This window comes from Platalea leucorodia, assembly GCF_965183815.1.
Source record: "Platalea leucorodia genome assembly, chromosome: 17".
Taxonomy (NCBI): Eukaryota; Metazoa; Chordata; class Aves; order Pelecaniformes; family Threskiornithidae; genus Platalea; species Platalea leucorodia.
Genome location: NC_138839.1, coordinates 4,921,791 through 4,946,340, shown reverse-complemented (window position 1 = coordinate 4,946,340; position 24,550 = coordinate 4,921,791). Strand labels below are relative to the sequence as shown.

General features: G+C 50.8%; 1 protein-coding gene across 2 annotated transcripts; it reads right to left on the bottom strand.

Annotated features, from left to right (window-relative positions):
• Nucleotides 1-9,863: 9,863 nt before the first annotated feature.
• Nucleotides 9,864-24,054, bottom strand: H6PD (hexose-6-phosphate dehydrogenase/glucose 1-dehydrogenase). 2 transcript variants are annotated; one of them, XM_082328919.1, is made up of 6 exons: nt 24,030-24,054; nt 21,519-21,685; nt 19,081-19,737; nt 17,778-17,895; nt 15,264-15,533; nt 9,864-14,581 (listed from the first exon to the last, which is right to left on the bottom strand). In XM_082328919.1, the coding sequence occupies exons 3-6, from the start codon at nt 19,705-19,707 to the stop codon at nt 13,224-13,226; spliced, it is 2,373 nt and encodes a 790-aa protein (XP_082185045.1). In that variant the 5' UTR covers nt 19,708-19,737; nt 21,519-21,685; nt 24,030-24,054; the 3' UTR covers nt 9,864-13,223. The 2 variants fall into 2 exon arrangements, with proteins under 2 accessions (XP_082185045.1, XP_082185046.1); XM_082328920.1 differs by having other exon boundaries at nt 21,519-21,618; nt 24,030-24,053.
• Nucleotides 24,055-24,550: the final 496 nt, after the last annotated feature.

Sequence of the window (24,550 nt, the reverse complement as noted above, 5' to 3'; positions counted from 1 at the left end):
GCCGGAGCCGCAGCGCCCGGCTCCTCCCGGCGCCAGGCGCGGCAAGCGGGGCCCGGCCCGTCACATGGCCCAAATAGCGCCCGGCGGCGGCCCCGCTCCGCCCCCGGCCTGGCCCGGGGCGCGGCCCGCTCCGCCCGGGCCCGCTCCGCCCCGCCCCGCCGCCGGCAGCCCCGGGGAAGGGGGCGGGAAGCGGGGCGGGGCCGGGGGCGCGGAGGAAGCGGCGGGGCCGGGGGGCGCCGCCGCGGGGCGGCCCCGGCCCGCGGGGCCCGGAGGCGCGGCCGGCGGCGGGCAGCGGCCCTCGCCCCGGGGAGGCGGACGGCGGGCTCGGGCTGCGACGCTCGGCCCCCGCCGCAGGCCCCGGGCGGGGGTGAGCGGGGGCCGGCCGGCAGCACTGCTGGGCGAAATCGGGCCGGTGTAATTCCCGCCGCCCTGCTTGCTCCGAGAATGGCTAAAAATAGCCGCGAGTTTCAGGCTTAGCGCTGTTTATTTCTTTGTGGACAATCTAGTCGCTTTTTAATGAATTGCATCCTCGGCGTCCTCATACATTGCCACAATGTTGCAATATTTGCATTGCAAATACTCCGGGGAACGTGTGTTTGCTTTCTTAAAGCTGATTTGTTTACCAAAATAAATCAGGGAAATACAATTCTGTTCCTTTCAGTCTTTTTTCAAAAAGCAACTTTTTGGACAAATCTGACCCAGTAATGTCTCTTTGAGATGATTCATTTTTCAGCATTCCCAGACAAAAAGGGTCTGTTTGTAGCAATACTGCTTGGAGCTATAAACCAGTGGATTGTCATAAATTAAGCAAGCCGTATTCCATGGGATACCTCCAAGGACCACCTAAGAGCTGCAGGAAGTGGTATGAATGATTCAGGAGGTGGCAGCCTGCCATCTGAGTCAGTACAGAACGAATGCCCCTGCACGCTGCTGAAGTTATTGTTTTTTGGGGTTGGACATCAACGCTGGGCCTTGACCAGTTCTCATCACTAATGGTCTTGGGGCAAGTGTGAAAAAAAGAGCAGGGTTAATTTGTGTGTCCTCGGTTTGTTACGTCCCTGCTTCCGGAGGACTTTGCTTTCATCTCGGCTGAACTTCATTTCCAGCACGGGCCTTAATTCAAACAAGGCTCAACCATAAATGTGCAAGTGCCTGCTCCTTCCCTACCTTTTAATTAGACAGGATACTCAGCCGTTTTTCGCCTGGCTGTGCGCCTCTCAGGGAGTGGGGAGGTGAGCAGTGAGGGAGGCGATTCCTGGGTGTATACGCGTGCTGGATCTCTGGGGAGGCTGGCGGAAGGAGGCATGATCTGCGGAGAGCTGAACAGGCTTTTTGTCATGTTTCATGGGCCATGCATTAATGGACAACTTAGTTAGACCAGTGCTTACCAGGAAAAAACTCCTGCAGCTGCACATGGGATGAAACGAAATTGCGTGGTCCCCAGGGGCCATAAGCTCCCCGCTGCTAGGTTATTCCTTCAGTGAGGTGGTCACGGCGGGACATTCAGTGACATATAATGGGGCAGTGTCCAGTGCTGAACCCACTGAACCGTCAGAAATCAGAAGAAACGAATGTAAAGCGAAGGCCACGGTGTGGTAGCTAGCCTGCTGAATACTCCCCTCCTCCTCACCCCTTTCAGGCCATGCAGTCAAAAAAATCCCCAAAGAGGACTTCAGCCAATGCAGGGAAAGAAATTCTGTTGAACTCCATGGGACAATGCATACATGTGAAGTTGTTCATATGTGCATTCGTATCTTTGCAGGACTGAGGCACTAATTTGTTAAGCATATTTTGAAGTCCTTGGGGAATAGTTGCTCTATGCCAGCCATTGTGGTTCATTAAAAAAACACATTCACATTAGATTAAATTTATTACTCTAGCTGACCAGAAACACCAGGGAGTTTGTAGATACAGCACAAACATGTTCTTTCACACCCTGCGAGATAGAAATAGGAGAAATTTTATGTTAAATAGATACACATTTGGGTAGCTTTTTCAAAACTACTTTGCTTTGACCTGGTCCTGCTCCCATTTAAGTCAATTTTCCCCACTAGTTTCAGCAGAAGTTCTTCAGCAATACTCCCCCAAGTGTGTTGTGAAAATCTCCCCCTTTAAGCTTTTCCTGCAGATTACTGTTCAGTTCTTGGACAGTTAGCCAGACCTTGGGGGCCCGTACTCACCCAGAGACCCTGCAAATATTGCTCTGAGGGAGCTGCGGAAGGATTACGGCACTGCGGCCTGGCTCCAGCGTTTTCTGTCGGCACGCTTGCAGCTTGTTGCGTGAATCCATCTTTGTTTGTGGAGAGTTCTCCCAGTTGATCTCCACTGTTCAGAAGATCCACCCCTGTCTCTTCTGCCAATGCCAAAGATGTTAGAGGAATGTGCCAGGCATACGTTAGCCGGAGAGCAAGACAAGCTAAAATGCTGTCTAGGAAAACTCCCAAACTGCTTAGAATTGGAGCTCTGTGGACCTGATTCTCCTTTACAGTAAATCAATCTACTACACCTACTAAAGTACACCTACTTTAAATGCTTTGTTTCATTACTGCTGAGGTGGGAGGCTGCTGTAATGTGAGAACCTGGCTGGTGGGAGGGGGCAAAGGCTAGCATGGATTCATAATCTAGAAAGGCAGAGAGGAGGCAGCTGTTAATTCGTTGGCTGACAGTAGCTCTTGATGCCTAGAGATGTAGATGGGGGACTTTCCTCTTACCCTGAGACCTTGTCCTGCCCATCTGCTGTGACGCAGGGGAGTAACAGAGCAATGGCCAGGGCCAGGGTCCTGCGGGAAGCCCAAGATCTCACTTGTGGAGACTCAAAAGCAGGTTCTCCTTGGCCTGCCTAGCCACAGCTCCCCAGGGTGTATTAAACGGTCAGCACAGCATGAGCACCTCCTGCAGCAGCAGAGACATGTCATCACCGAGTCCAAGACAGTTGTGAATGATGTCTGAGAGCTGTACAGGAAACTCAGCAGGCTTTAGTCTGCCTGTGAATTCAGCTGCTCGCCTAACTCCACCGCAGCCGTGTTACCTGCCTCCCAGCACTGGTCAGCACTGTGACCCACTCTCTCTCCCTGAGCACCTTGCAGCACGTTGCCATTGCCAGATGTCGGCTTCTTTGTCTGAGGGCTACTCACAGTCTTGCATTTTCTCGTGCACTAGTTCCAGGTGTGCAAGGGTTTCCTGCTCTAACAGATCCCTGTTTAAAGAACAGAAATGGGAGAAGGGGAGAAGGGGAGAAATGGGGTGGAGGAGGTATAAGAGCAGCAGGGAAGTTGGAGGAAACCAGATGTGACAAGTGCTGAAGCAGAACTTTTCAGCTTTGTGGTGGCTTCTCGCCAGATGAGATCACAGCTCCTACGGAATCTTGTCTCCTTTTATTTCCTTAATATTTGACTTTCTTGCTTCCTTAAGAAGCAGGAATTGCTAATCTTCAATCGCTTGCTTTGAATACTGTCTACGTCTCAAACAACAGTGCAAACAGTGGCGGAGGGGGGTGGCTGACAAATGTCAGTGTTTATGGCCTGCAATGGAATCCCTCTAAGGCTGTTTGGAAAACTAACTGGGGATGGAGCCTGGATTAGAAGAGACTTTTCCAGCTCTCGTCCTTGTGAATTTATGCTAAGATTATTAAAAGGGAGGTGGGAGGGGGAATGACTTGGCATGCCTTCTTTTTTGTGCTCAGCATTCAGTATCGTAGATTATCTGTGGGGTCTGGAAGTGGATGAGCACCCGCCTTCTGAAAAATGGGTCCCTTTTGAATGTCTGAAGTTAAGCATCTAAATCCTTCTTAAGAGCACCGACTCTCAGGCTGGTACGGACTTTGTAGATGTTCTTTATGCCTGGCTGGTACTAACCTTGCAGCAGTAGGCTGGTAGACTAGCAAAAAAAGGGGATCTTATTGCTTTGCATTTGGGGTGTGTGTGTATAAAGACAGGCAGGCAGCAGACATGCAGCTTTCTATGCCCTGGGGAGAGGGGGGGGAGAGAGAGGGTAAACACTCTGCCCGGAAACACGTACGTGCTGCATGCAGGCTCTGCCTGTGGGAATTAAGGGAGACAATGCAACAGATAGTGAACAATAAGTGTCTGTAACGTACAGCAACAAAGCCAAAGTAACACAGTGTGCCGCAGAACAGAGAAAGAGACTGTTAAAACAGCAGCTTCATGAGGTAGAAATCCTGCCAAGCCTGCTTAGAGGACAATCAACAAGCCCTCCTCAGCTGGAAGATGGCTCCATGTGGTGGAAAAGCGAGTAAAAGAGAGTGGGATGGAGGAGGAAAAAAAAGACATCCCCAAGGGGCCCTTTGCAGGTGTATTGGGTTTGTGTGGCAAGGTTTTGGTAGCAGGGGGTCTACAGGGGTGGCTTCTGTGAGAAGCTGCCAGAAGCTTCCCCCATGTCCGACAGAGCCACTGCCAGCTGGCTCCAAGATGGACCTGCCACTGGTCAAGGCCAAGCCCATCAGTGATGGTGGTAGTGCCTCTGGGATAACATACTTAAGAAGGGGGGAAAAAAACCCTGCACAACACCAGCAATTGCAGCCGAAGAGAGGAGCGAGAATATGCGAGAGGAACAGCCCTGCAGACGCCCAGGTCAGTGCAGAAGGAGGGCAGGAGGTGCTCCAGGCGCCGGAGCAGAGATTCCCCTGCAGCCCCTGGTGAAGGCCATGGTGAGGCAGGCTGTGCCCTGCAGCCCATGGAGGTCCATGGCGGAGCAGAGATCCACCTGCAGCCTGCGGAGGACCCCACGCCGGAGCAGGGGGATGCCCGAAGGAGGCTGTGACCCTGTGGGAAGCCCGCGCTGGAGCAGGCTCCCGGCAGGACCTGTGTCCCTGTGGAGAGGAGCCCACGCTGGAGCAGGTTTGCTGGCAGGAATTGGGACCCCACAGGGGACCCACGCTGGAGCAGTCTGTTCCTGAAGGATTGCACCCCGTGGAAGGGACCCACGCTGGAGCAGTTTGTGAAGATCTGCAGCCCGTGGGAAGGACTCACGTTGGAGCAGTTCGTGGAGGACTGTCTCCCATGGGAGGGACCCCACGCTGGAGCAGGGGAAGAGTGTGAGGAGCCCTCCCCCTGAGGAGGAAGGAGCTGCAGAGACAAGGTGTGATGAGCTGACCCCAACCCCCATTCCCCATCCCCCTGCACCACCATCGGGGAGGAGGGAGAGAAATCAGGAGTGAAGTTGAGCCTGGGAAGAAGGGAGGGGTGGGGGAAAGGTGTTTTTAAGATTTGCTTTTATTTCTCATTATCCTACTCCGATTGGATTGGTAATAAATGAAACTCATTTCCCCAAGTCGAGTCTGTTTTGCCCGTGATGGTAATTAGGGTATGATCTCTCCCTGTCCTTATCTTGACCCACAAGCCCTTCGTTATATTTTCTCTCCCCTGTCCCATCGAGGAGGGAGAGTGACAGAGCGGCTTTGGTGAGCACCTGGTGTCCAGCCAGGGTCAACCCACCACAGCAGGAAAAAAAAGTCATCTTCCTTTTAGTTAGTCTCTTCTTGTGAATTCAGATCTCAGCACACTGCAACACGAATAAACGAGGCTGTTTATCAGAAACAAAGCGGAATCCAGGTATTTTGCTTTACATTCACCTGGACAGCAGGGGCTTGCTGTGATGGTCCCTGTCACTGTTCCTTTGCCTTTCTGCTTCAGCATAGGGCGCTGGATGTGAAGCGGCCTGCCTTAAAGAACGGGATATATGCGACTCTGGAGCACTTGGATTCAGAAGATACTCTACAAACTTCCAATTCTATTTGGAGCAACCCTTACAACACCAGCTGTAGTAGAGACATGACTACCTCTCAATGAGAGCACGTGCCAGGAGCAGCCCCTTGAATTCACAGTAATGTCACTGGCTGACACAACTGTCTGCAGTAAAAAGGACACATCCTAACACTCCTTCTCCTTCTTGCACTGTATGTCGCAAGCCTGTATGTAGGGGGTAAGCACATGGTCGCAGTCTGTGCATGAGAAGCCATCGGGAGTGGGGAAGCAGAAAAATGAGTTCCTTGCCTTTTTGATGGGGGACCACAAATGGAAAATGGTGGCAACCAGGGTAATACAGGAACAGCAGCTGTGGAGTAGCTCCCGGGAGAGCAGGCTGACCAGAGAGCTCACTGTGCCACAGGAGATCAGCGCTCACCTCTGCGCTGTGTGTGGCTCAAGAAACAGCAGCAAGAGTTGGTGTCAGAGGCCCAGCTGTGTTGGTCTGTGCCTCTAGGAAAAGCTCCCTTTGCAGGACAGAGCTGGGAAAAGTCGTTCCCGCCGGCTCCTGCAGCGTGAGGAAGCAGCACCCTCTGCTGCTGGCGTGCTGGCCTCCAAAGCACCTTTTTAGTTACAGACACCCAAGTACTTCCAGAGAGCAGCTCAGGAAAAGCATCTACAGCAAGGTCCCTCTGCAAGTCAAAACACTGCAGCATGTGGGTGGTTTGTTTGTCAGACAGTTTGGGCATGTCAAAATACTGCTGTTGGGAAAGGAGATGCCAGGCAGCATCTGCTTGCAGCAGATAATAGCAATAAGAACAGGCCCTGGCTTTGTGCTGAAAAGATTTTGACTGCTGCTGTTCCCGGCAAGTATTTTGTACTTTGCCTTATATTGTTTGATGAACATGACTCGATACACACAACAGGGACACTGTAGGATAAAGATCTCCAGCAGCCTTCCTCCGGCCTCCTCCAAACGTTTCGTATCCCCATGAGGCAGCTGATTTACTATTGCTGCATAGCGAGAGGAAAGGGGAACTCGGGCGAGCAACGTGACTCACCCGCAGTCAGGCAGTGGCAGCGTCCTGCCCCTTCAGCTCTCTCCTGCTAACCACGGGCCAGCGATTCCCGTGGGGCCGGGAACACAAGGAAGGAGTCCCAACTCCCCCCACCCCTAAGCAATCCTACCATGGGGCGCACAGCCGTGGTGCTGCATCGCTACCAAACTGGCTCCCTAGAAAGCTGTGGGATGATGCAGGATCCGTGCAGCCAGATGAATCCTAGTCACCCATGTTTTCTCCCTCCCTTTTGCTGAGGACTTTTTGCTTTTCCCAAATTAAGCTCTTTAACATCAGGTCTATCCCACAAGCACATTCCCAAATGGGATATGCACACCTCGGACAGATACAGAGTACTTAGTCTCTTTCTCCTGTTTCCTCCCTCACCCTGAATGCAGGCTGCCCTTTTCCCTAGCGTCTGACTCCAGGTTTCCCTTCTTCATGTGGGGTAATAATCTAAACTTGGTACCGGCTGCAGCTCCAGTCCCCCCCAGCTCAGCCAGAGACATACACCTGAGCTCCCATTTCGCCCCCTCATCTCACCATCTCCCTCTCTTGCTCTCTGCGAGCAGCAAGGGGGAGCCTCCCCAAATCTTCAAACACGCAGAGTACTGTGCTAGCCCATAAAATATCCCCACGTAAGAAAAGCAAAGCGTGAAAAAAATGCCTGAATCCTGTTAAAAATAGGCTGGGATCTACAGAAAAGAACCTGCTAAACAGTTTGTGTCTGTACGCCGGTCTCATTTCAGCAACAGCAACGCTGCTCAGAGCCAAACATCATTCACACAAGACCCAGATTGTTTTGTGGATAGGGAGATGCCTACAAAAAGGGAGCCCTGTTTAAGGAAAAAATGAGGCGATGTCTGGTCAGAGCGCCACCAGGACATAGTTTCTGCGGGAAATTCCTCTCCGTAGAGCAATCTGTCAAAGGAGAGCCAACATGTCCCGCCGCAGGGAGCAGCTTGAGGGCACAGGCCTGGCACAGTCTGCAGTGGCGCTTGCAGGGGAACCCGGTGCTGCATTGCTACAGGACGTCATGCCAGCTCTCTGCAGGGGGAGCAGCTGGAATGAACCGGATCGATTCACATTACCCACAGACATTTCACAAGGCAGCTTGTTTCAGGATTGCTCTGGCTCCTGAAACGTACTGTTTTTCACTCTCCCCCCCCCCCCCCCGCCATCTCCTTTCTTGCCCCTTTTTAGGCAACAGCCACATTTTCAGTCATCTGTTTGGGGAAAGGAAGGCAATAAACCAAATCCCTCCTAAAGCAGGCAATGAATCTGGAGGCACAAATCCTACTAAGGATTGCCCTTAGCTGTGGCCAAAGGAGAAGTCAAGCACAGCACCAAAAAAATTGTTTTGAAAAGCGTTAAGTTTTGCTGCTTTTACAACCACTGCCTCTGCTCCCTGTGTTTGGGGAGGATTCACTAATCCTGTAGCTGCTTGGAGTATCTCTCTTCAGGGATGTGCAATGGTCTCTAAACTAGAACAAAACTCTCTCTAAACTAGAACTAAACCACTTCTGACCTGGATGGGAAAATACTGTCCTGGCCCTATGACATGGCTGTTAAATCTCCTCACTTGCACATCCACCTTCAAATGCATGGGTTGCTTAGATAATTCAGCATCACCAACATCATCAGGAAGTATCATACACACAGCATAGCTATGTACCCGCATGCCCACAGGAGCACTGGAGAGGGTTTGGACACTGAAAAGACCCACATCGCTTGGTACCATGGAAATGCTCTGCTACGTTAGCAGCCCAGGGGATCCACTGAAAACCCACAAGAGCCTGTGAATGACAGTGCTCTTTCAACTGCGTTCTGGGGAACTAGCATTTGTGAATCAGCAAGACTGCAACAAGAAAACATCTAATTTAAATCCTCCTATCCTCCTCTTGCCAGGAAAATGAAGCCTTCCCTTGGGGCAATAGGATGAAATTGCTGCGCTCCTCCTTCCCTTTCCAGGGGACGCTGCGCCTTTTCTTTCTCTGGAATGGAGGTGCCAGGTGAGACTGTCCTCCGAGCGAGGAGGAGGTGGCTGGTTCTGGACAGGGACACTTGGGTATCAGCTAAACCGGAGGCCAGGCCTCCGCGCTGGGACCTGCGTAACGCCTTGCCAGCCAGAGTCACAGCACAGCGCCTTCTTGAAGTTCAACTGCATAATCTCAGCTCACAGATCTTGAATAGATTATAGTTAAAAATTCAGCTCTATTTTGAAGTCTATGTTATTAAGCAGCTCTGTACTATGGTGATAGTATCTATGGAAATGCAACTCAGGGAGTAAATGTGGATCAGTGGAGACTTTCCTAAGGCCTGGCGATTCAGGACCCTGCATAGTATTGGGTGATTCCATCTTCTCACCTTAGAAGGGCTTTGGCTGTTCCCCTGTTTTGAAAAGTCCTGGCCTTGTTTGGATGATACACCAAAAAAAAGACTCAGAGCGAACATGTAAGACTGCTGGTTTCACACTACAGAAAATTCAACATCATCCTCTTTGTACAACTAGAATGTTAAAATTTCACTCACCAAGATGACAGGGAAAAAAACCAGAATGACCACCCATCTTAGAAAGAAATTAAAAGACAGTCTTGTTAAAAACTATTTATTTTTTATAAATATAATTCTCTATTAATTACACAACATGAAAGGAATCACAAAACTTTACTCATGGGAAAATAAGATTTTACAACTTGATTTATAAAAGTTGAAGTGAAAAATTAATTGCATCCAGTGTTAGTTTTCTGTAAAACATATAAATAATCATACCATTAAATTCTAGGAATGCACTTGCCATTTTAAAAAAATTAAAATTGGTATCAATAATCACTTATGGGAGAAACAGACTGTAAGAAGTTACTCCATGGAGTTGCTTTTGCAAAGGAAGGTTAATACAAGCTCTCAAGAAGGTGCACACCTCCTATTAATAGCTTTCACAAAATAAAAATAGCACTGCTTCCTTGGCCTATAGCCCAGTGGATTTCTACCATTCTTCCTCATCAGATTTGTTGCTTGTTTAACCCTTCTTCCCATCTGCAGTCTCTCTCTTGCCAGTCACAAATTTTATATATTTTAAAATATTTACTTTTCATTTGGCAAATGGTAAGTATTAAAGAGTTTAACAGGAATGTCTGTGTAAAAAAAAAAAAAACCCAAACCCAAACAACCCAGACAGCTATGTTCACCGAGGAAAACATGGAATCTTTTACTGGACTTTAATAAAATCTTGGATGAATTTTGGGGTGACCCATTAGAGACTTTGCAAACGAACTCTATTTTCAGCTGGCAAGAATAGCTGCTATCTGGGAAAAAAAACACATGCTTATTTAAAAGTGCAAATAAACCTCTCTAAAATCAGTGGTTATTTCAAAGGGTGCCAGCCAAATATTAACAAGAAAGTGTGCAGAAATAAGAAAACAACAATGCCACAGTCATCTGCAAAGCAGTAATACATTCTGTCATTCATAACAATATATTTATTCTCACGTCGGTCAATTTTTCATTAAAATTTGTTCCCTCACACCAAATACAAAAGAACTGGAATGAAGTTAACATGGCTATTTTTGTTTAAAAACGAAAAATGATGTTTGAATTTATGGACATACCAGACCTAAAACATCTTCTTCTGCACAGCTGTTTCAGCCACTGTGGTATATTTTGGAGCCAGTGTTTGCTAGCACTCGTCTACAAAGAGAGTTATTCCAGAAGACTTATTCCAGTTAACTCCTAGGTGTATGCTCTTACTCCAGACTCCCCTGTCAGCACATCTACTTGACAAGCAAGTCCTGCAGCAAGGAACCTGCAGTGCTCACCTTCCTCCCGCTTTTCCACACCACTCTCTTCCCCTGTGATTTCTTTTCACCCTTTGGTGTTTGTGCTGGTAGTTAAGCCTGCCTGTAACCACGAAGCAGGCAGGAGCAAACTTATTCACGAACACGCACAAAAGATGGATAACCAGCCATCCCGGCTGCCAAACCAGACCAGTTAAGGCGCTTGCGTCTCTTCTGCGTTTGAGCTTTTGAGAAGGCTACGCCACCACAACTCCCCTCCTTTCCCTTGCAAAAGCAAAGTGATGCGCATCAGTGCAACTCAGCTCAGCTCAGTCAAATACAGTATGTAAAATGCAGCTTTTCTGGACCATCTGCAAGGTGGGGGAGGGTGTCTGCCAGAAATTGCAGCCAGTCCCTGAGAATTTGGCCTTTTCCTGCTGCACATAGCTTCTGCCAGGTTATGTTCTCCCTGGCTCTGTTTGCCTAGGGACTGCTGACGAGTAACAGGCTCTCTAGAGCTTGCCCAGTGCACTTTTATCTGTGCAATTCGCAGAGGACAACAATTCTGATTTCTGCATTAAGATAAGCATTATGCTGAAAGGCAACAGCTCCTGGGAGCCTGGGAGAACAGGCTGCATAGACCTGCCCACCTTGCTTCATGTGCTATCAGACCATAGCACCTAATTGCACCCCGATTTGCATCTTCATCACTAGGATTCAGCAGGGAAGAATTTGAAGCCAACGCATATTGCCCAGCTTTCTAAAGCAAAGTCTGTCTCCTTCCTTCCCTATACTTTCAGGCCCCCAAGGCGTCACCAGACTCCCAGGTCCAGCTCCTGAGGATCCTATTTTTCCCTTGTGAGGCTCCAGGACTGCGAAGGGCGGCCAAGCCTGGCACAGCCTCAGACCAGCCCTGCTGAAAGAACGGCACCCAACTCAGTGCTGCTGCTCGGGGTCGGGGCGCCATCTCCTGTCAGCATCGGGGTCCCTGCCGAGCCCTCGGTCCCTGGGTCACCTTGGACCCCACCATCTCCACCCAGTCACCCCACACAGCTCCTTCTCTGTGGAAACAGGGCCAGCATTCACAGGAAGAGGAGAGGATTCCCCTTGAAAGCGGCCTCTGCTCCTATGCGGAATCCTCCCTGCTGGCATCCAGTACCACAGCCACGTTCCAGCTTCCCGCAGTGGGTCTGCCCCATCCTGGTGCCACCCTGGGTGAGTGGGTTTTTCTCTAGCTCCGCATGGACCATCAGCCCAGATTATCCCATCTTGTGCCGTCTTGAGTTCCTCACCAAAAGCTGCACTCTGGTGTGCTGTGGTCAATTACCCATTAGAGAAGATCACGGAGCATTTGGGGATATCATGAAAGCAGAGAGACACCCATTGTGCCTGGCAGCATTCTGGAAGGTGAAAATTAGGAAGGGAGAGTGGGGTCTCTAGGTAGATCTCTAGATGTCTCCAACCCTTCCTGTGAGCAATGGCACTATACATTTCTATAACCACTTAATGTTGTCCTGTCACAGAGATGCAATTTTCTAGTTCCGTGTGCCCAAGAGATATGTACAGAGAAAATTCCCTCCCCTGATAAGTCAGTGTCCTTGAACTCAAACCCCACCACCACCATCTGCAAACACTGTAACTACCTCAATGTGTGCTGTAATGACGGATATGTTGGTAGTTTATAAATCTGCCTCCTGTAGAAATTTTATAAGCCACTGAATGACACTGTGAGCTTCAATTCTGAGGACAAAGAAAAGTTCATTTCAGAGAATGAGACAGAGAAAGACAGTAAAGAAAACATTTCTTTGCTAGCTAAACCCAAACAACTGCTCTGAACACCAAGCTTTTCCTTCAGTAATTATTGCACTGCAGGCAAATAACAGCTCTGTGAACTGCCATATCCCTCACCCTGTCCCCATTATTCTAACAGCCTAAAAAGCAATGTGTCTTCCTTCTCCATCCCCCATGATATCAGCTATCTACTTAATGAAAGCAGCAAATTACGGCTTATAAACTCAGCCTCTGCTGCTGGGCAATTTGCAAAGACTCAGGACTGCAGTGAGCTCACAAATCAGCGTCAGCATTTAGGGGCCACATGCCACAAAAGCAAATGCGTGTCTCTGCTCCCAGGAGAGCACAGCCATAGCCAGTGGCTGGCTGACACCAAGACGGGCTGCACATACAAGACTACAGACCCATGTGCACCATCCTTTTACTGAGACAACAACTCTGTCCCAGCCAGACTGAGCAAGGCAGTGGATGAACATGTTATTACTGTCTTCTAGCCTGAGAATTTAAAAAAAAAAAATTAAAAAAATTGGCAGGTACTTAATTTAACAAGTCTCCCATAGTGCCTGCGAGGTAGTTAAATGCTAATAACCACAAAGGCCTGACAGGGAAAACTGAGGCACTTCAAGGTGAGGTAATTTGTCCAAAGTCACAGTCAGAATCCCTGGCAGAGCCAGAAATGCTGCACTGGGCTCTTGGCTCCTACATAGCTCTGAACACTGAGCCGAGCTCCTTTCCGGGCTCAAAAGTCAGAGGCACTGCAGGCCACAGATTTCCCAGAAGGTTAGAGGAGTCTGTCAGAGATGAAGCTGCTGCTGGCAACAGGGAAACATGGACATCGGGTAGGAAAATCCAGGCTGTAAGGGCCACGCAGACAAGGGAGGAGGGACACTGCGAAGGCATCACCCAAGCAGAGCTTCATAATCCACATACCACACCAGCTGGCCAGAGCTGGGGCTGACACCCGAGATGGGCCATTTCCTTGGCGCATGGCCCACTCTGCTGAGCAGGGTGGTGATGTCGTGCTTACCCTTCCCCAAAACCAGGACAAACACCTGCCTGGCCTTGTTGATGAGGGGTAGGCTAAGGCTCATCCTTTGGTGAGGTTTGACGGGGCTTTCAGTCAGCACTACAGTCTGAGCCCCTTCCAAGCCATCTTCAGAGTGGGGGAAGAGCGAGGCAGTGTGCCCATCAGTGCCCACCCCCAGCAGCACCAGGTCAAAGCTGGCATTGGCCACCAGGGCCATGATCTCCTTGGCGTACAGCTCCGTGCCTCTGTCCTCTTCCACACAGAGCCGCTGGTTCAGGTGCACAGGCATGGGGTGGACGTTGAAGTAGGGAACCCTCACACTCTGGAGGAGGTGGTTGTGCAAGCTGAAGAAGTTGGACTCGGCGTCAGTGAGAGGGACACAGCGTTCATCTACCAGCCAGATGTGGGTCTGCTTCCATGGGAAGGCATAATGGTGTCTTGCCAGCCGCTGGAATAGGACCACCGGGCTTGAGCCACCTGAGAGGGCCAGGTGGAACTGTCCAGAGTGTGCCACAGCCCAGCTTGCTGTCTTCTCGATGTCAGAAGCCAGCTGGGAAATCAGGTCCTCAGACCATGCTGAGACCAGGGGACTTTGCCGAAATTTGGACTCAATTGTCCTGTAATCACTGGGCATCAGCCTGTTGGGGTTCAGCAGTTCCACTGGCTCTGCCAGTGTGAATGCCACTTCCCCACTCACCATTTCAAAGTCTAAGAGGTGCTGGTTCTCCACGCCCCCAGGGTAGAGGCGCAGGGGCTGGTGGGAAATGCTGTCCAGCAGTGGCGTCCAGAATCCCCAGGAGGCCAGCAGGTTCTCGGTGGTAATGAAGAAGTCCTTCCTGCCATGGTAGATGTTGGAGATGAGGACAGAATACGCATCTCTCTCTTTCACAGGGCTGTACACATAGTAATCAGACAATGGTTGTCCAAAAATGTGCAGGTCTGACTGACCCCCTGCTTCTTTCCAGCTGCCTTCTGGCATGACAGGCTTGAAAAGGTTCCTGCTCACAAGCACCGCAGGGGTGTTGAGTGCGCCGTGCCCGATGTAGAAGATGATCTGCTTGGCTTTACATTGGCTGTGCCCTGCATCCCTCAGAGTCTCGCTCTGAGTGCAGTAGGCCCGGTTCTTGAAGAGAACACGGACATAGCCTACTCGTTCATCCAGAGCTTTCCCAGAAGTGAGGAGGAAAGGCACCCCTTCCCAACGCAGGTTGTCACTGTGAATCAGCACACCTGAAATGACAGTGATCTCAGCTACCAAAGTAAACCTGAACTGCAAGCAGATTTGCGGGGATCTCTATCACCTATCCATCATTCTCCTTCCTTAGCTCCCAGAAATCTTGGCATCCACTATGTCTCTTGCTCCACATTCAGCCCTTTGCTGACATCACTGGACTAACTGCTCTCCAGCTACCATGCTGTGCTTCCTCCCAGGTATCTTACTTAATTAGCCTCCTTTCAACTTGCAGGAAACCAGTTTCTGAGCGCAAGTATCATTCAGACAAAATCTTTAATGTTCAGAAGACACACCATGGCCAGAGATGGCCTTGTGGTCTACTAATCACAGAGAACTGCCAATGCTTTACCCCTCAGATGCAGAGAGCAACTTGACTTCATGAAAAGGCAAAGGAGTTTGCAGGCCACTTCTAAAAATAATGCAGCAATCTTATCAAGAATAATGGGACTTAGCTCTTATGCAATGCCTCCCAGTCACTGGACCATTAGTTAACTAACATGACAACAGTATTATCTTGTTACAGCTCCCAGTTACCATGCTGGTGGATGCCTGGAGACATCCCTGTGTCAGCAGCAAGGTCCAGAGACATGGAGCTGGTATCAGCATGCAAGGACTCACATCTCCTACCCTCCTCAGCTCCTGACTACTCCCCTCTCCAAGCCCAGACCAAACTCTCACCTGCAAAGGTTGGTGTTGTGCTGATGTAGTCTTGTGCCTTCTGCAGTTCCTCCCGTACCTGGCTGGCATATGCCTGATACTGACCCAACACGGCACTGTTTTTCTCCAGGCCCCGCAAGGACTGGAAGGCCTGCAGCTTGCACTGCAAAACTTCTTCGGCCCTGCTCACGTTGGCTGGGAGCTCCATGGTCAGGAACATCAGGGCCTCCGTGAGGTGGTTCTGCAGCACATCCCGGATGACTCCATACTCCTCATAGAAGCTGGTGCGGCCTGAGGACAAAGAGGAGGTAAGATGCCGGTAAACTGACGTGGTTTTCTTGCAGCCTTGCCCTCTGCATGTATAACGTGTGTGTGTGCCAAGGAGAACAAAGAGCACAAGCCCTAATTGGTTTGCACCAAGCTCCTCTTCTCCTGGCCCAACAATTAACTTGAAGCTGTCAAGCTCAGAGAAGTTGTGGATGTCCCATCACTGGACATGTGTTCAAGGTCAGGTTGGACAGGGCTTTGAGCAACCTGACCTAGTGAAAGACATCCTTGCCCATGGCAGGGGGGTTGGACTAGATGATCTTCAAAGGTCCCTTTCAACCCAAACCATTCTACGATTCTATGATTCTAAGCCTTTCCTCTCCCTCCAGAGGGGCTTCCAAAACGCCTCTGCTACTAAAATTAAGATAAAAGGCTCCCACAGGACTGCTTGTCCTCCACAGAGCCAAGCATAATCCTCCTTTTGGGTGCTTATACAGCCTAAATCCAGCAGGAGTAATGGTCTTGCCTGATACTTCCCAAGCACACAGAGCAGAAGGCAGCTTTGCTTTCTTGGACTGTTTGTGCTTTCAGAAGCTGTGGTCAGTGACTGGCAGCAATCTCCAGCTCAAACCTCCCCCATACGGCATGATGCAGGGCCCCTGTATAACCCTCGCCCTGACACTCCTGTCCCACAGGTCACCGCACCTGGGCCTGGGACTCCACACAACGTGCAGCTCTACGCAAAAGCTTTGACAGAGTAGCTGGACAGCGCGGTCAGAGCAGGGACCCCAGCAGCTCTATAGCTACACACCAGGTCCACAGAACAGCTGAAGCTGGGCCCTGGCAATGAGCACCGCTCTTCACTGCCTCTTTTCCCCTGGTTTTCACGTCCTCAGAAGGCTCTGGCTGAGCCATGCCCTTGAGAGGCAAAATTTCATGCACAAAGCCCCGCTTCTCTTTCCCTGCCTGGCTTCTCATGCAGGTGGGAACAGGGGGAGAAGGACAATGCACTTATAAAGAAAGTGACTCAAACAGATGCCTTTCTGTAGCCCATCAGCAGCAGGCTGCACACTGCAGACTACATCGCAGCCATAGGCTTCCCCTATTGATTGATACATTTATCTCCCTCGCTCTAATCCAAAGGCACATTCATTAACGTAATCAATGCTGCAGACTCGCTGGGAGCCAGGCTGTCAGCTGAAGCTGCGCAGGGGAAAAAAGACATCAAATGAAAAATTACAAAGTTGTTCAAAACGGGGAGGGTACAGGGCGTAGCTGGGGCTACGCGCAGACAACACTGCTCTCCCTAAATCTCTCTGCAGTGCATCTCTCTCCCACGAGCAGGCCCAGGTGAGGTCTGGGCTGCCAAACCAAAGAGTACTCCAAGTTTGATAAAGTTGCATTAATTGAGTTTGTGGTGGCTGAGGAAGGAAGGGAGGGAGGGAGGCGGAAGACAGAAGAGGAGGTAAAGCGAGCGGAGAAGCAGTCCTGATGTTGCAGAACTGAGGGCGCCTGACATCCCAAGAAGTGCTGCGGGTGGCAGTCCAGCCCCGAGTGCTTTATGCTGAGCACTGCAGAGCGGATGCTGCAGCATTGCAGGGAGGGATTGCAGCCGTGTCCTTCAGCAGGAGACCCATGCTAGCAACTCTGGGCTTGGATTTTCTCTCTGCAATGCTCTTTCTTACTACAGAGAGGAAGGGAAAGAAATAGGCAGACAAACACAGACTGACCTAGGTACCTGGACTGACACCAGCCAGCCGATATGAGTAACATCCAGGCAAAAGATGCAAGAACATCTTCCAAAAAATAGCGCAAATATATACTCAGCGTGAGCTTGGTAGCTAACAGGACAGGAATACAAAAGGGGTGTTGTTACAACAACCAGATTATTGCAGCACTGAACTGAAGTGGCCTTAGATTGCATCAATTCCAAATCCAGTGCCTTTTACCAAGATTTGGGATAGAAAGCTAGGTGCAATGTCCCCAGCCCTGCAGCAGAAAAAGGTGAGGGATTCTGCCCCTGCTCCCGGCTGAACTGCAATGGGAACCTTTTATTGGAAGCAGCAACGTTACCTGGAAGTGAGTCAGTCCCTAGCATAGGAAGTGTAAGACAGTCCCTCTCTGTTTCCAGGGAGCAACATATCATTCATCTGCTCTTTTTTGTTTCTGCACCAGCACTACCTCAAGGGCCACTTTCACATAATTAATGAACCTGCCAGTCCTCCTTCTCACCCATTCACCCTAGCTCTGCATGCTCGCCTCACCAACCTTTAGCATCCACAGTCTCTTTCAAGACAATCTCCACTCTTTCCATGTGATGTCGGTTCCAAATTGGATCCAGAAACTGTCGGTTCTGATCTCGAAAAGGCAGGATATGGGCTACAGCCTGTGAAGGGAAAAATCAAAGACCCAACAAAAACTCACCAGATTTCCACAGTATCTCTGCCTCACTGCCCCATCCAGCACTGGGATGTGGCCAGCTCTGGCGTGGCTGCGGACATGCCACACAGCAGAGAGCAGAGTGGGTCAGAGAAGAGAAAATCAGCCAGAGAGCCTGCAGAGATGCACAGTGGGGTCTCCAATGACCGTACACAGCAGACATTAAAGGTCTTTCTGAGGCATTTTGAGGTTTCATGTGAAAAAGGCTGAACTACAAACTGCAAGGCACTCAGTTTATATCTGTCAAAGGACGAAGGGCTGAGTCAGACCATCCTGGGACTAACGTACAGTTCCAAAGTGCTGAAATACATCAGATCAGATGCTTACACCACTAAAGCCATCTGCTCTTTTTGGGAGAAAAAAAAAAAAAAAAGAAAAAAAAAAAGAGAAGAAATCCCCCCTCTTAGCAGAGATGCTCTCCTTGCAGCTGGACATGCAACCTTCTGAGTAAAATCTGGCCACAGTGCCATAGCTGGAACAGGCTACTTTCAAAATGTGGCATCACATTCCTCTAAAACAAGGATGGCATGTCCTTGAACACATTCCCTCTGGGACAATGCAGCTCCACATCCTGAGCTGTCCCTGCAGCAGCCAGTCCTCCATGCCCTCAGTGGAGCACAGGGCAGGAAGAAACCTTCTCCTAAGCATCCCGCAAAACTACCATCCCATCAGCTCCATATCATATCAAATTAAAAACTGCTTCTAGAAGCCACGGCTAAGCAGGGAGGCCTGTGTGTAATGAGATGGGAGAACTGTGAGAGGGAAAGGGCGTTGCTTATTCAGTGAAATCAAAGCCCTGACCTTGGTGAGAAGACCAGATGAATTCTGCATCTCTCCTTCATATCCCTACACCCTGGCTTCCCTCTGGAGAGGGGACCCTCATCACTCTAACGGGAGAAAGCCCTGCTTTGGTCTGCACATCTCCTCTGCTCCGTAAGAGGACGGACAGCAGCCCAGTACAGGGCAGGAATAACAGTACAGGACTCCATAAGCAAACGGGGGCTTGGAAGCACATTCAGTGGCTCTCCTTGAGAGAGGAACACCACCCTCATTAGATGCAGAGCTGACATCCAACACTCCCAGTCACTAAGTCCCTCAGCCTGGCAGGGGCTGCGCATTGCAAGCTGCTCACCTGTTTGCCAAGGTAGTGGTCCACCCGGTACATCTCCTCTTCCCTGAAGAAGCTTGTCAGCTCTGCAGCCAGCTGCTGGGCTGACTCCAGGTCATGGCCAAAAGGTTTCTCCAGCACCACACGCAACCAGGCCCCTGGAGGCGGTCTGCAGCTGCTGTTGATGTGGCGGGCAATCTCTGTGTAGGCGAATGGTGGAACTGAGAAGTAGAAGATCCTTCCAGCCTCCTTCAGCCCCTCCTGGCGAAGCAGTGTCTCAATCTCTCTGTTCAGCGCAGTGTAGTTTTCGGCAGTCTTCAGCTGGTGGTATTGGCTCAGCTTCAGGAATTGGTCCTTGAGCACAGCACACCTGTTGGGAGGTTCATCTGGGGGACAGGCCAGCTTCTTCAGCACATCAAACATCAGCCTCTGCCCTGGCTCCAGAGCTGTCAGTGCAGCCCCATGGAAGGTGAAGCTGTGGCCACTGCTCACTTGGTCCATGTAGAGCTGGAATAGCCCCTGCCACAAATACTTCTTGGCCAAATCACCTGTGGCTCCCAGCAAGACCACTGAGATGTGGCCCTGGGACACTGCAGCCAGCGATGGCAAGGCTCCCACGAACAACACTGTACACAGGACTCTTCTGAGCATCTCGGGAGAGAAGAGGTAGACCCAAGAACACTAGAGGACAGAATTAAAAAAGAAAATCTGTCAATCCATGTTGTAACACTGCAAAACACAATGCAAGGTACCTGCTTTCCCATGGCTGAAGAGCCAGGGACTTCTGCCTGGATCCTCCAGCCAACAGTCTCTCCTCCCTTCCATGATCTGAATCATGGTAGTACCTGGGGCTCCTGAAAAGACCGCAGCCTCCTTATGCAAACCAAGAAGTGGAAGACAGCATGTGCCTAAGGTTTTTGGGTAGCATAAGCATTGTTCCTACAGCTGAGTTAATGAGGGGGTGTCAATGCCTTTAGACTGTGAAACTGAAATCCATTTTAATACAAATTTCAGAGCTGGCTACAAATGAACACATGTGCCTGCAAATTAAGTACTGCTTTCAACAACCTCCTGTTTGGGACTTTGCTCAAATGGTATTATGCTGTCTTGGCATTGCTTCATGTCAATATTGTCATAGCAGCTCAGAGACAAGCATGACCACTGGCAGTACACAGGCTCTTCTTTAATACACTGCACTTTAATGACTCATGTGCACCACCACTCTCATGAACGGAGCTGAATTAGGTTCTAATGAGCTACTGGGAGACAAATGGTCTGATAGAACAACACAGGGGAAAAAGAAGTTTAGTCCTGAAAATTTAGTCTAGACACGAGCCAGTCTAGATGCTGCCTCATGATGGTTGTGTATGCGGCCAGGAGACACGGTGGGGTTTGTGTGCTGCCTGCTGCAACTTTCCATCACTGAAGAGTGTGTGTCCGCACCCGTTCTGGCCTTCTCCACTCAGTACCCATTCAAACCACTGCAGCCACTAACAGCTGGTTTCCCTGACCAAAAAGCCCCTTTGCTCGTTCTTATTTATTCTTGTTTCTCTAATCCAAAATAAAGTTGTTTTTAAGAGGTATGACACATTCAGTTCTTATTCCTAGAAACATGGCAATGACTTTACATCTCAAGAGAGATAATTCGGAACAAGTGAATAAACCATTGTGCTGTTCTCATTACATCAAGTATTATTTCAGCAGCTCTGACACTGGCTATCTCATTCTCTTAATTTCATTTTCTGAAGTTGTGTTTAATTGGAGCATAGCCTTCAGAGCACACAAGACAGTTAACTTCTTTAAAAACTTTTGGTTCTGTTCAATAGATTTATACCTTTTCATTTCACCTTGGTAGGAAAACCAGCCATTTTCTGACAGTAAGAGGAAAAGTACATGGCTTTTTATACTGGTGCAGTTGCACCACTCTCTAGGCTTTGCACTGGCATGATTACACCATTTTAAAACGGCAGTTTTGTGACCATACAACTGAGAAATGGATCTTGGGTATGAGAATGAACATGATCATCTTAACCTTCTGCGGGCAGAGACAAGACAGAAGTGTGTCTCATCAGGTTCATACATTCACAGTCAGCTAGAAAACGTATCACTGGCTCCATTGCTCCAGTGACAGCTGTACATATGCCCTAGGACAAAAAGCTGTTAGCTTTTACCTGCCCAGACCTACTCGGGATTGTTTTTCCTAGCCTGGAGCAAATGGCCTGGTCCTTGCTCCCCTTGAATGGCAGAGGGATGAAGCACAGATGTTGTCCTAGCTCTTGACTGGTTCTCCCCTGGAAAGCTCCCAGAAAAGTCACTATTCCATCCCTAAATCAACACAGGGTTTAAGTCAGCTAAAGGATGACGATAACTAAATCAAAACAAGGAACTTCTGAATATCTCTCCCTATCTGCAGCTTGAACTGTTTTTTATAAATCTTGTGTTTCTCTCCCCAGCAGACTCACCTGAGTAATACAGGAGCTTTACAGACTGCAGTGGCAAAAGTAGCTGGAAACTTGTCTTCTTCACAGCCCCTCCAGAGCGCAGATCTCTCTTCTCCTGTGACTGAGTGTACGGCAGACTCTGATCAATAGTCAGGTAAGCAAGTAAGATAAGGCAGGTTGTTCCCTTTCTGGTAAATGGGAGGAGAGACCCAATTACAGCAGAGAAAAAACGAACGTGCCTCTGCCAGCAACGCCCCAGCACATCCCAGCTCTCAGTCCATACACATTGGCTGTGCTAAACCTTTTGTTTGCCGTTTGTGAGCAGGCAAAATGCAGGCATATGTGGCAACTCCTGCTTCCAGAGCGACTAACTCCTCTGCTTTGCACGTGAGCTCAGATCGACGCTGAAGGTCTCCAGCTGAGACCCTAGTGAGCCTCCCTGGGAGCAGTCCCCACCCCAGCTCTCAGAAGAAAGGGCTTCCCAACACTACAACCCTGATGCAGCGAGAAGGGGGCAGTTTTAGCGAGCGCCCCTAGGACAGCACTTGTACGATGCTGCTGTGCCTTCTGGGCACCCGGGCTTCCCTCAAGAGATCCTCAAGAGACGGTCCAGTATCCATTGCTCTTCTCCGGAGAGCTTCAGGAAGGTATATTGTAGTCTGTAAATCTGACTCGTATCATCCCTCCTCAGCCTTCTGTTATGACTGCCTCCCTTCTTGCTGTGCTATTTAAGCTCCAGGTACCCAGTTAAGGAATCCAGCAAATAGTGCGGGCAATTGCAAAGGGGCAGAAATGTGGCTCCTAAGATTTTGCCTGCAGTATAAATAATTTTCGTTTTAAGCAGAGGTTTGGTTTTCCTCCCCCCACTGTGGGGTTATAATGCAGACGACAAAGTTTCTCAGTGCAATAAAGTAATATTTACATTTGCTTGAGCAACCTTTATTCCAGGAACTTAGAGAAGTTTGACATACTGCCCGTTGCACCTTGGCAGGCCGCAGCTACCGCGATGCTGTACAGAGACGGTGGCTGAAGAGCGGGTACCTACCATGGAACGGGACGGGTTTGGGTGGGTCATTCTTTTCCGTGTACCCAAGGAAGCGACTGAATTAGCCAAGCAGTTTCCTGGCAGATTCAGCTACACAGTCACATGTATTTCCAAGCCAACTGAAAACCAGTTTCACAACACTCCCAATTGCAAAATATTGTGCTACACTGCCCAGAATAAGCACAGTAAACCCAGGGATGTTTGTTTACTGCTTTTGTATCAGATAATCACCACTGTTCACATTAAAAAAAAGACTCACAAAATCCCCCAGCCAGCCAGAACAAAGTTACTCAGTCAGGCTTCAGGAAAAGATTCCTGGGCCCAATCCATATAAAACACTGCAAAGGCTTAACCCAGCAGTAAGACTGTGCGTTCCCCAGCACAGTCACTGGAGCTCCAGTTTGACAGGAGCTCATGTCAGGTCTTGTAAGTTCCCCTGCTGTATGGAAAAAATGAAAATATCTTTTTTGTTACTGTTGCATCCCCACTGAAAAATAATTAACACAGGTGCATGGCCAAATGCAGCGTGGCCGGGGGCTCCTACAAGGCTATGCACACATAACACCTGAAGGAGAGCTACCGAGATTCTTTGAGAATCAGGAAAAACATATTGCTCTTCTGCGTATGCAAACATTAGAGCAGGAATGACCCCACCATCAGCTCCTGGAAAGGTCAGAGGCGTAACGTGGAGGCTCTCATTAAAGGCAAGCTGAGAGATGCATGAATTAGTGTTTGGCCCTTCTTGTTACCGATGCAATGCAGCACTGATGGAGTCTCACTCCTGAAAGCAAGCAAGCTCTGGCCCCAGCAGGCTGACAGTAGCTCTGTTTCCCAAGCCTTGGACAAGTAGGAGGACAGGGTTACAGTGAGAAAAACGACTACAGCGCGTAGGCACCACCTCAGCCACGCAGGCATCAAAACCAAGCGCTGAACCCTGCGAAGCGCGGGTACCTCGCTCTCACAGCCAGCCTGCGCCAGAGGAGACCCAAACCTCACCACCCCCTCCCGGCTTCCCGAGCCCTGGGGATGCAGAAAGGACCCGGTGAGGGTCCCTCACCGCGGGCAGCGGTAAGCGGCACCGGCAGGCCCGGGAGGCCGCGCTCGGGAGCCCGGCGGGGGCGCTGGGGAAGCGGCTGCCCCCAGCCCGGGGCGGCCGGGCAAGGTGCGCCGGGCGGCAGGCAGCGGGGGGGCCCTGCAGCGGCCGTGCCCCCGCTCCCGACACACGCCTCTGCCCCTGGCTTCCCCCTGCCCCGCCGGGGCCGCCGCCCGCCCGCCCGCCCCGGGCTGCTCCGCGCTGCCCCGCCGGGGCTCCGGGAGGCTCCCGCCCTCCCGGCCGTGCAGCGGCCTCCCCGCTGCACGCTGCTGCACGGCCAGGCGCCGCACGGGAGAAGGTCGCCTTCTCCGGGCTGCGCGGCGGGGGAAGCCGCGGACAGAGCCGCCGCCACCTCCCGTCCCCCGACCCGTCCCCGCCGCCGCCCCCCACTCACCTCCCTCCCACCCCGGGCCCGCCGGTGGGGCGGCGGCGGCGGCGGCGGCTGCGGGCGGGCCCGACACAGCGCCCCGCCCGCCGGGGAGCTCCTCCCACCGCCGAGAGAGTCTGCGGTTGGCGTCGGCTCTGGCCGGGCAGCGGCGGTCGGGAGGGGCGAAAATCGCAGGGCTAACGGGGCTCTGGGGGCGCGGGCCCCCCCTCGTGCGGTAGCCCCTTGCCCAGCCCCGGCTGAGCACCGTCGCTGTGACTGCGCCCTGGGCACTGAGGCTTGCACCCTTTCGACACCTGGGGGTTGCATCAGGCGTGTCCGCACGGTTGGGCGCGTGGTGCGTTCTCTTGCAGCGTGTTTGGGCGGCAGAGGTTTGTAACGCACCATTAGAGCAGAACCTTCACTGAGGCCAGGACTTTCAGTCACCAAAAGTCTCTATTTTCCCCAGTTGCACTGGCTGGTCTACTATTTATATATATGTATATATATGTGTGCTCGTGCGTGTAGGTATATTTGCCTGCAGACCTTGC